At 51.0% G+C, this 10,230-nt stretch overlaps 2 protein-coding genes and 1 non-coding gene across 4 annotated transcripts; all 3 read right to left on the bottom strand.

The window, feature by feature from the left end:
* Nucleotides 1-202: 202 nt before the first annotated feature.
* Nucleotides 203-620, bottom strand: TEX54 (testis expressed 54). Its single transcript, XM_053659039.1, has 2 exons — nucleotides 545-620; nucleotides 203-396 (listed from the first exon to the last, which is right to left on the bottom strand). Exons 1-2 carry the CDS (start codon nucleotides 618-620, stop codon nucleotides 203-205), a joined length of 270 nt encoding a protein of 89 aa, XP_053515014.1.
* A 151-nt stretch (nucleotides 621-771) lies between these two features.
* Nucleotides 772-5,456, bottom strand: WDR74 (WD repeat domain 74). 2 transcript variants are annotated; one of them, XM_037140234.2, is made up of 11 exons: nucleotides 5,348-5,456; nucleotides 5,160-5,266; nucleotides 4,961-5,082; nucleotides 3,567-3,639; nucleotides 3,279-3,425; nucleotides 3,021-3,122; nucleotides 2,049-2,149; nucleotides 1,909-1,964; nucleotides 1,457-1,602; nucleotides 1,314-1,388; nucleotides 772-986 (listed from the first exon to the last, which is right to left on the bottom strand). In XM_037140234.2, the coding sequence occupies exons 1-11, from the start codon at nucleotides 5,409-5,411 to the stop codon at nucleotides 807-809; spliced, it is 1,173 nt and encodes a 390-aa protein (XP_036996129.1). In that variant the 5' UTR covers nucleotides 5,412-5,456; the 3' UTR covers nucleotides 772-806. The 2 variants fall into 2 exon arrangements, with proteins under 2 accessions (XP_036996129.1, XP_036996130.1); XM_037140235.2 differs by having other exon boundaries at nucleotides 1,314-1,370.
* A 795-nt stretch (nucleotides 5,457-6,251) lies between these two features.
* On the bottom strand, nucleotides 6,252-6,442 carry LOC119045512 (U2 spliceosomal RNA). Its single transcript, XR_005081793.2, has one exon. It is a non-coding gene; the product is annotated as a U2 spliceosomal RNA (small nuclear RNA).
* Nucleotides 6,443-10,230: the final 3,788 nt, after the last annotated feature.

Below are 10,230 nucleotides of genomic sequence, written 5' to 3'. Positions count from 1 at the left end.
GGAGCTGTGATCCCGCCCCCTAGGAATAGAGCCCTGGCCCACCCGGCTCAACCAGCCTCAGGAGAGGAGCCTTAAAGAGACCGAAGTCCAGCTGGGGCTAGCGCCCAGTGCGGGCAGAGTGGCAAGAGGCACAAACGCTCCGGCGTACACGTTAGAAACTTTATTCTCTGGAGGCTAGGGAGGACTGAGAGCAGGGCTGGGATCACCCCTTCTCCGGCTCCTCCAGGATTCCCCCCGGGCTGCTCCCAAGCCTTTGACTCTGGCCTGATTGCCTCTTTGACCGCGAGCCTCGACGGCTGAATAGGGATAGCCGTCGCCACAGCACGGTGATCAAAAGGCTTTCGTTAGACTTGCGATTGCGTTGGTCCTGCGAGGTCACATCGGCCCCTTCGGTGTCTGTGAGGGTGACGAGGCCGCTAAGCGCTGCTCTCCCCTTCCCCACCCAACCTCCTGACCCCCCCCCGCCCATTCCTGGGGACCCCAGGTGTATCTATGTTCCCACCTTCCCCCTTCCCCGGACACCTCAGGTGAACTGTATTCCCACCTTCCCCGACGTCCTCCGATTCGGCCTCCTGGGCCTGCCCACCGATGTTAAAGTCCTTGTCCTGGCAGCAGCCCATGGCCCACGCTGCCCAGCACTCCGTGCCACCCACTCCAGTCCACCTGGCTCCCACCAGGCTTTTGTGACGTCAGATATCCCACCGCCCCAGCTCAGAGAGCAGCGACCCCTTTAGTTTCTCCCATCACAAAAGGCTCAGGGTCATTATGGGTGTCAGCCGTTTATTTACAAAATGAGCTCAGGCTTTTCAGGGGCTGGTGGAGCCAGGCCGCTTCTTTTTTTTCCGTCTGGTTTGGAAAGCCCCTGGGGTCTGCTCCAAATCAGGGAGCTTCCGCTTGGCAGCTGCTTCCAAAGAAGCCCAAAGTTCATCTGCCTCTGTGTCTTCTGGGGATAACTTACTGGGCTCTTGAGGCTCTTGCGGTTCATCCTGGTGAGTAGAGAAAAGCCTAGGAGTCAGGGACACAGTAACAGGCCCACAGGGAAGGAGGCTGGACCTGGGAAATCACCTTTCCAAGTACCACCACTTCTATCGCCTGCTCTGGGAAACATTCCCCATCCACTTCCTGTGTCACCCATGGCAGTGACCCCGGCAGGACTATAACTATTGACACTCCTCAGGAAAATTGAGTGATGTGGCAGAGAGAGACGGAGAGTTCCAGGTCTGTGTTCCAGCTGTTTCCTTTTTCTTCCCTCAGGGAAATAAATCCTCACATCTTATGCCCTTGGTTCCCACCTTCCCAGACCCACTGCTTACCTCCCAGTTATCCCTGCCTGATAAGAGAAGGCAGTTCAGTTGAGACTTGAGATAAACCTGCAAGAGATGAGGGGCCTTAGGGAGCCAAACATGCTAAAATATACAGAACAGGAATGGGGGCACAGGAGGCAGCAGGCTCTCACCTTGTGCTCCAGGCCTCGTGGATTCTGGATCCTGTGTACTCTCAAGATTCTGTCCAAGCCACAGGAGGCTAGTAGCGGCTTTGAAGGGTGGCACTGCAACCCTCGGACACTGCCTGCCAGCCCCTTCAGACAGCCCAGTAGGCGCCCTGGGGAAGAGGGCAGGCATCAGCGCCAGCTGGACAGCCACTGGCCAGGACTGTGTGTTTACTGTTCAAATCACATTTCACTACTTCATCCTCAACATAATGCTGAGATGGGAGCTACCATTACACCTCCATTTCACAGGTGAAGAAACTAAGGCACAGGGAGTTAATTTGCCTGAGGTCATATAGCTTTTGAATCCACACCCTGAACCCCAACAATCTGACACCTAAATGAGGGGTCCACCACCCCACTCCTGCCTTAGAGGGAATCCTGCCCTCCCCCTCCCCCAGGGCTCCCTGGCTCACTACCTTGCCGAAGGTCGATTTCTGCCAGCTGCCCGTGAGTGTTCCCCACAATCACTGAACTAAGGAGGAGAGCAGAAGCAGGTGAGGTCAGCAGGAGTCTCCCGGAGTCCTTCCCGACCCCACTCTGCCCTGTAAACACTCACTTGCCCCCAGGAGTGAGAGTCATGGCCGTCAGTGGGTACTCCCCATAGGTGGCCTCTAGGACTGGCCGGCGCTGGGGGGAGGCTGGGTCATAAACACGGACCTGGAGGAAGACTGAGGAGTCACAAGGGTACCCTCACCCCACAAAGCCCCCCACTGTGGCTACCCCACATTTCACCCCCTCCTTTGTGTCCTGCTTTCCTATTTGTGACCCACTCTTAGGATAAACTTTCTCACTTGAAATGCACCCCTCTTGAGTGTTGGGCGTTGGGGGAGAGTTTCTTAAGAGCACACATGCACAGGGCTGAGGAGGAGCTGCTCCTCAGGTTAAGAAGAGGCAGCAGTCCTGTGGCCTGCATATGTGACCATTCTATATCCCCCTACTCCCATCTTGGGATGGATGAACAAGTCAGCCCATTGTCAGGGGTGATGAATTTTAAGCACAGAGGTTTAGCCTGAACAAGGGAGGAGAGAATAAGCCCTCATGTGTGCTTCAAGCAGAGCAAAGGAAACAGCAAACCCAGTGACCCGATCCTGCCTGAGCTCCCCAGCTGGGCCCTTTCTACAAAGCTGAGGAGCCGAGGCCAGACAGGAGTCAAACCTGGGTACTGGAGCAAATCAGAGGCTGCATGAGGACCAGAAACCCAGTTCTCTGGACACGGAGCCCCGTGTCCTCTCACGGCACTTGAACCCTGCTACTCTACCATGAAGGCAATGCTCCCTTCTCTCCTCTCCTAGTTGGCAGGGAAAGGAAGAGTTGTCATGGTCCACCAAACTCCACACTGGAATGCAGTAAAAGATGGTGATGGGGCAGGCACGGATGGGGGAGTACTCCCTCCTCTGTGAGTTCAGAGATGGAAGAATGGTGAGAGAGCCCCTGTGCCAAAGGATGGGGACGGAACCTACACAGGGAAGCTGTTTTCCTAGGAGGCTGCTGAAGCCCAGTAGTAGGTAGGGGTGGGGTGATGTCTCACCTGGTGGTACCCTGTACAGGTGACAAGCTTCTGTGACTCAGGGAGGAACTGTATGTCCTGGTCCCAGATGGGAACTCGCAGGTCAAGCCAATCATTCCGTACCTGGTGGGGTGGGAAGATTGGGGACGGGGTTGTGGGCAGCTCAGGGTGCCCCTTCCTTCAGACCTTAGTCATCAACCCCACCTGGGTCTCTGACTCATGGTCAGTGACCCCACCTCCCTGGACCCCAGACCCAGCCCCTCCCTACCCGTCACTCACGTTCTTGGCTCTGAACACAGGCTCCTCAGACCCCTGCAGGTCCCACACCTTCAAAGCATTCTCTTTCCCACCTGTGGCAACTACGTGAGGGTGTGCTGGGTCCTGGCACATCCTACACACCCCAGGGCCCACCCTTAGTTCCAGAAGCTGGAAAAAATGAGATGAGGTGGGAAATGGGCATCAGTTCCACAGTCCCTAACCCTCCTGGCCCAATGCCCTCACTCACATCTTCCCCTGGCTCCCTCCCGCCTTCCCACAACCATCAGGATCAGGGTAGGGGAGCCTCACTGGGTCAGATGTCTCCTTGTCATTGTCACCCCAGACTCGGAGAACCCCAGAGTCCACACATGTGATGAGGGTGCTGCAGGCAGGGGAAGGATAGGATACAGTTAGATCGAAGAAAAGCACGTGAAAGTGTTACCAGTCCTCTTCCTAAGGAAGTCCCCAGGTAACGAGACTGGGCAGGGTTTGACAGTTTCCGGCTTCAGTGTCTATTATCTAAATTACTTTTTTAAATTTTATTTATTGATTTTTAGAGACAGAGAGAGAAAGAAACATTAATTTGCTGTTCCACTAGTTTATGCATTCATTGGTTGATCCTTGCATGCGTCCTGCGGGGGGGGGGGATTGAACCCACCACCTTGACTTATTGGGGATGACAGTTTAACCAACTGAACTACCAGTCAGAGCCTATTATTTAATTTCTTCAACAGAGTGAACGTTTACCAGTTTCATAAGTGAGGAACCTGAAGCTCTAAGCAGTGAGCCCACTCAGCAAACGTCAGAACCAGAAATCAAGTCTGTGATCCTCCAAAGCACTGACTTTGTATTCCACACCCACATCTAGCCTGCAGGCATTTCTACATCTTAGGTCAGTCACCAGGGGTCAGAATCAGTAACTAAAAGGACTGAAATGAAACTGGCCTGGGTTTAGAATTTGGCCAAAGTCAAACAGCAGCTTCTTGTCTTGAGTTCCCTGCTCTGGGTTCTAGGGGCTAAATGTCGATCTCTCCAAGAACCCCTCCCAAGAAGCCCAAACGAGTCTTTCCCCAGCAGCTGTACAGTGGCAGCTACGCTCTTACATTTGTGCACCCTTGCCACCTTGGTTCAACGCCTGCATCACTTGCCGAGGCTGTGACAATAGTCTTCCAAATGCTCTCGCAATTCATCCTCCACATTCCTACAGGCTCACAGCTCTGACCACAGAACTGCCCCCTCAAAAACCAACAACCCCACCACCTATAAAACAAAAGTGCAGATCTCTCAGCCTGGCACCTAAAGCCCTTTACACTTAATCCCAACCTACCTTGCCCATGTTGTAGTAAAATGCTTCCTCAGCGTCAAACCCCCAGATGCTATTTATCTTCCCTGAAAGGTACCCTGTAGCTGGACACCAAACCTTGGCCTTTGCCTGAGCAGTAGCCTCTTTCTATAGTGCCCTTACCCCTTTCTCCACCTGTCAAAAATCTAACTTCTTCAAGACCTACTTCAAACGTCTTGCAGTTCGCTGCATGCATGTAACTCAGTAGGTGTTCACAGAAATGAATGAAAGAACACAAGACACAGGGTCCCTATCACCCAGCCCAGGACCGTGTCCCCCTAAGGGTTGGTCACCATTATTTGGCCGTCCTGTGTGAGCCTCAAAGGTCGTCCTAAGCGTTCATTGAGGGTGTCGGTCTTACCCGTCGACCTGGGCGAGGCCTCGAAACGTGCCCTCCCCACCAGGACAGTGCCGCTGGCCCTGGAATCTGCCCTCCTCGGTGCTGAAGTGCTTCACTGTCCTGTCTGCACAGCCCACCAGGATCTGCGGGCAGAGAACAGGATGGCAAAGAGAGCGAGGCTACGGGACCCTCAGCTCCAGAACGGCCAGAGGCTGCTCACCTGTGTCTCACCGCCCGCGCCCCAGCATAGGGCGCTCACTGCCTCCTCGCGCCGCGGCTGTCCCGCCGCCGTGAAGTTCACTGCCTGTTTGCGCTGAAGGTTCACCCCTGCGGGACGCGGGTGTCAGTCGCAACGGGGTCGCGAGCTGGCGCCCTAGCCACTTCCCGACACCCGATCCTGCCACCCACCTTTAAGGATCCCAGTCTCGGAGCCGACCCAAACGTGGTTCCAGCGTGCCCCTGCAGCAGCCATAACGGAACCTGGCAATCCACAGCCGCACTTCCGGCGCAACACTCGCGTCACCAGAGCGCGCGGAGTGGGATCCGGACCAACGCGATTTCTGGGATTTTGATGCCCAGACAGTTCGGAAGCCGGCCTGTCTGCCGCCTGCTCTCACTAGTTTCTACAACGAAAGGCAGGGACATTCATAGGGATCTGGAGAGTAACTTAGCCAATTCTAACTTGGAATAAAACACATCCTAATGGGACCGCGATGCCCCGTCGAGCCAACTGCAGTCCCTCTCCTGCTCCAAAGCATCATGGCTTTTTTTTTTTTTTCTTTTCTGTGTAAGAATACCATTGAGGATTGAGCGTGGGCCTGCGAATCAGAATACCGTGGTTAGTTCCCGGCAGGGGACTCATGAGAGGCAACGAAATCAGTACGGTGACACATGGCTTCAAACTCCAACGTAGAAGACACAAAACTAAGAAGGAAGAAGAAAATTAAACCTATTTTTAAACGAAGAGATCTTAGAACATCTTCGTTTTCAAAAGGCGAGGATAGGTCTTCACTTTAGTTTTTCTACACTGAGCTCCAGGTGAAAACAAAAGAAAGTTCAAAGAAAAGTTAACTCGAACAGCAGAGTCTGATACTTGAACACGCGTTAGATAGTAAAGTCGTCTTCTTTTTAAGAACCCCATACGTCATATTGCAGGACATCATTACGACCACCTCCTATTGGACTCCACCTCCACTAGGTTTCACAGTTAAATCAAAAAGCAGCGTAAAACTAAGATTGATAAAGTGTGCTTTAATAAAGAGCTACTCCTAAAATATCAGTCTCATTTTGAACCGAAAATTGTACCCCCCGGGAGGGGTGCACCGTTCCTGGAAGTACTGCAATACCAGGTCGATGCGTGGAGTGGACGGAGCAAGCCCCTATTCCATCTCCTATTTCCAAAAATCCATTTAATATATTGTCCTCGGATAGAGGACGTATCAGATATTAAACTGATAAGAACAGATACTACACTTGATCTTAGCCAAAAGGCCGAGAAGCGATACTGAGTACTGTTCCTCTGGGCTGGCTTACCATGATTATAGCTTTTACATTTGTGGCGACTTTAATGGCCTAATGACTGGACTTTTTTCAATAGGTGATTTTTCCCAGTATCAATTTTTATTATTTTTTATTTCAAAATAGTAGCACGTTTTTGGAAACAGACCTTAAAATAGGGTTCTTTACTGCTTTTCCTACTTGCTCACTCCTCGGTGTGTTTTGCATAAACCCGCCCTCTCAGTTTTGAACGTTTTTTAGGATTGGTGCACATAAAAGTTCTGATTTCAATGGCCACGTGGTCTCTTTTTCCCTAGACTGTACCTCCAGTCTCCCGCCCTGAAAGCTTTTTCGGAGCCACCGGGGACCGACTGGCGGTGGTCGTCAGTGGGTTGCAGGTGCGGCGAGTGTCTGTATGCCCTCTGCGGGACACGTTTGGAGCGGCCGCGGCCCGGGAGCACAGGTTTTGGAGTCCAAATTGCTGATTTGGGATCCCTGCTCGCCAGTTCCTGATTTAGATCCCGTGGGCTCCTCTCTCCTAAGTGGGGAAATCGTCACGCACGTAGTGGGTGTTTATGAGCAGTGAGGACACACATTGAAGCTTGGCCTTTAGGACTGAATTCTCCTGGCATCCGGCTCTTTGCTGTGCTCCCCCTGCTGACTTGTCACATCCGCCCCCACTCCACTTACACCTTGCTATGCACCCTTCAACAGAGGGGAAAACCTGCGCTGAGAAAGACATTTCAGAGGTTCCTGATTCTTAAATTAGGATTCAGCGGTGGGAGAAGAGGGTGGGAGAAGCGGGTGAAGCCAGCGTAGGTCCAATTTGAATGCACAGTTCTATAGGCTCAAAGCAAAGCACGGCTGTATGAAAGGGAGTATATATCAGGTGCCGTCTGAGAAGGGACTTGAGGTCCTGTTTCCTTGGAAACTATATTCATGTAAATGTGGTATGTTCTGTTGGAAACCTCCTTAACTGAAGTGCTGCAGCCGGACTGTAAGTAGAGGCCTGGGTTCTTTGTCAAAGGCACGGCTGAGAACCTTCAGGCTAGAGTAACTCATTCCATTTTCACTAATTTCAACTAGCAAATTTTCTAATAATCCAGAAGCAGTAAAACCCAGAGCCTCCAGGGAGGGGCTAAATTAAGAGTGTGGTCTGCATAATCGTGCCCCCCCCCCCCCAATTCTTACAACCTTAGAATGTGTTACCTAATGTGGGAAAAGGTACTTTGCAGACGTGGTTAAGGCTTTTGAGAAAGAGATTATCCTGGATTATCAGGTGGGCCCACTGGGATCATCACAGGGCCCTCAGGAATAGAAGGCATCAGACTCAGTATCAGAGTGATGGCGCATTAAGAAAGATTTGATGAGCCATGCAAACTGAAGATGGCAGAAGGTCATGCCTTGTGGCCTCTAGAAGCTGAAAAAGCCAAGGAAATGAATTGCCCCTGGAGCCTTGGCCCTGCTGACACAGCTTGATTTTAGCCCATTGAGACCCATTTTGGAATTCTGACTTCCATTTGTTTTGTTTTAAGCTACCGAATGTGTGGTATTTGTTACAACAGCAATAAAAAAATAATACAAGGGCAAAAACAAAATTCAGTTTCTTTCCATCTCATCCTTCTCCAAATTCTGCCAAGACTTAACCTGGGGCAAGCCACAGCCCGGGGCAGAGCAGGCTCTAGTCCTTCTGGCTAGGGCACAGCCAGCGTGAGCAGCCTGGAGCACAGATCTCTGGGTGAGCAGATCTCCAGCTGGGTGTTCACATTCAGCAGTAGCCCTGCTCTGCCTCTGAAGCAAAGGCAAGTGGGGAGTGGCTCCTTCGCTCTCGTTCTACTGCCCCCTACCGGCCTTGTCTTGCTTGGGTTCACGAGGCTGATAGGACTTGCTTCACAAGAACTTGGAAATACATGTGCTCCCTGGGAGGCCCTTTGTCCATTTCTTTATACTTATTGAGGAGGCACTCCACAATGGTAAAGAAAATCAGATGTTACCCCAGATGGAACTGCACTCCCCAGATCTGGGGTAACAGTAGCCTCCTAGAGCTAACAGCCTGGTATGATGGTTATATCCCTGGGGCTGACAGCTGACCCTCTCCTCCCCTACTCTGACGCTGGGCAATTAATCTGTTCCTTTCCTCCATTTCCTCTTCTTATCCAAGGATGCTTCTGGCACCTCCCCTCCTCGGCAGGGAAGAGGACGAGATGAGATAATGCGCAGTGGCTGATGTGTGGCTAAAATTCAACAGCTGCTTTTGGTCGTCTGTTCTGATCTTTGTAGCTTCCACACAGCATCCGTCACATGTGCCTGTGGGTTCTCTTCCCTGGTTACCAGATCAGTGTTCTGTGGGTCCTCCCTCTGCCTACAGGACCTTTCTTCTCTGCTGTTTTCCTGCCACCCCCTCCAACCCCATCCTGGCGGGGAGCCTTGTTAGATTCACTTTCAGGACCAGCCCTCCCATTCCCATGGCTATATTACTGTTGACAACTTTCAAACCTGTGGGGCTACTACTTAACGGACAAAAACAGTACTTTGTTACCTTCTTACATTGACACGAATGTGTAACTGGACTTCTGGATCTGCGGGTTCTGCATACAAAGTAAACCAATTGCAGATGGAGGCTTTTAAAAAAAAACTAGTACAGGTCTTTTTACATTTGTGCCATGAATTCATGGGGAAGGAATTCCAGCAGCCCTGGCTCCTTTCCATTGGTCCTCAGTGTGCTTCTCTGGGTAGAGCAGGCTCAAATCAAGATGGAAGCTATTTTTAAAAAGCTTCATTGTTGCTGGTATATACTATTTAACAAGCCTATAGTAGTTGCATCTGCACTGAACACAGAATTGTCCGTCCCTAAACAATGCAGTAGAACTACTTACATAGCATTTTCCAGAGATGATTTGAAGCAAGTTGTGCCTAGGTCACATATGCAATTACACTTTTTAAAATTTACTTTGAGAAGGGAGACATCAATGTGGGACAGATACATCGCTTGGCTGCCTCTTGCATGGTAACCAGGACACAAAACCCAGGAACGTGTCAACTAGGAATCACACTGGTGATCTTTCAGCTCACAAGCTGGCATTCATTCAGTCCACTTCGACACACCAGCCAGGGTGCAAATACACTTTCAATAAGAGAATTGATCGTCCTTGGATTTTGATATCCTTGTGAAGCCTGGAACCAATACCCCAGGATAGAGGGATGACTATATCCTAAAACTTAAAGAGGCCCTGAATTCATATTTTGGTACCCACTCTGTCAAGTATTGGGAAATGTAAGGATGGTCCTTATCTGACAATAGAAGTGCCAGGTAGGGTGGGGGCCAGTGTGCATGTCACCAATCACTGACCTAACCGTACACACCCCCTCACACACTACCCTCCCATGCTGTGTGCCTCTGCCCTTACACTTCATCTAAACCAGAGCCAGCTTGCTCAGGGCCAATCACCGAAACACTCCCAACTGATGCAGCTCAGCTGGTCTGGCACTGTCCTGCAAAGCGGAAGGTCATTGGTTTAATTTCTGGCCAGGGCACAGGCCTGGGTGTGGGCTTAGTACCTGATCAACATTTCTCTCCTTCCTGTCCCTTCTACTTAAAAACAAAAAGTGAGAGAGTATTTGAAAGCATCGGTTATATGTGAGGACAAGCAACCCATTCGGATGAGACTAATTTCTCAAGTATCCATTTGCATTTGCTCAGTTTATGGAGAACAAGATGGATGTTCAATGCTTATTAATCACTGAACAAGTTAAGTGTTCACCCCTACTAGACACCTTAAAAACTGCACCTGGTT

This window comes from Artibeus jamaicensis, unplaced genomic scaffold, assembly GCF_021234435.1.
Source record: "Artibeus jamaicensis isolate MK-2021 breed Jamaican fruit bat unplaced genomic scaffold, CSHL_Jam_final scaffold_614, whole genome shotgun sequence".
Lineage (NCBI taxonomy): Eukaryota > Metazoa > Chordata > Mammalia > Chiroptera > Phyllostomidae > Artibeus > Artibeus jamaicensis.
Note: the sequence above shows the minus strand (reverse complement) of the source record. Positions and strands in the feature narration are given on the sequence as shown.

Coding starts and splice junctions, on each gene's coding strand:
- TEX54 (XM_053659039.1), bottom strand. CDS start 620: ATGGGCTGCTGCCAGGACAAGGACTTTAACATCGGTGGGCAGGCCCAG. Junction 397..544: donor ATCGGAGGACGTCGGGGAAG/GTGGGAATACAG, acceptor TCACCCTCACAG/ACACCGAAGGGGCCGATGTG.
- WDR74 (XM_037140234.2), bottom strand. CDS start 5,411: ATGGCTGCTGCAGGGGCACGCTGGAACCACGTTTGGGTCGGCTCCGAG. Junction 3,123..3,278: donor CTGTGTTCAGAGCCAAGAAC/GTGAGTGACGGG, acceptor CCACCCCACCAG/GTACGGAATGATTGGCTTGA. Junction 2,150..3,020: donor CCTGTACAGGGTACCACCAG/GTGAGACATCAC, acceptor GTCTTCCTCCAG/GTCCGTGTTTATGACCCAGC.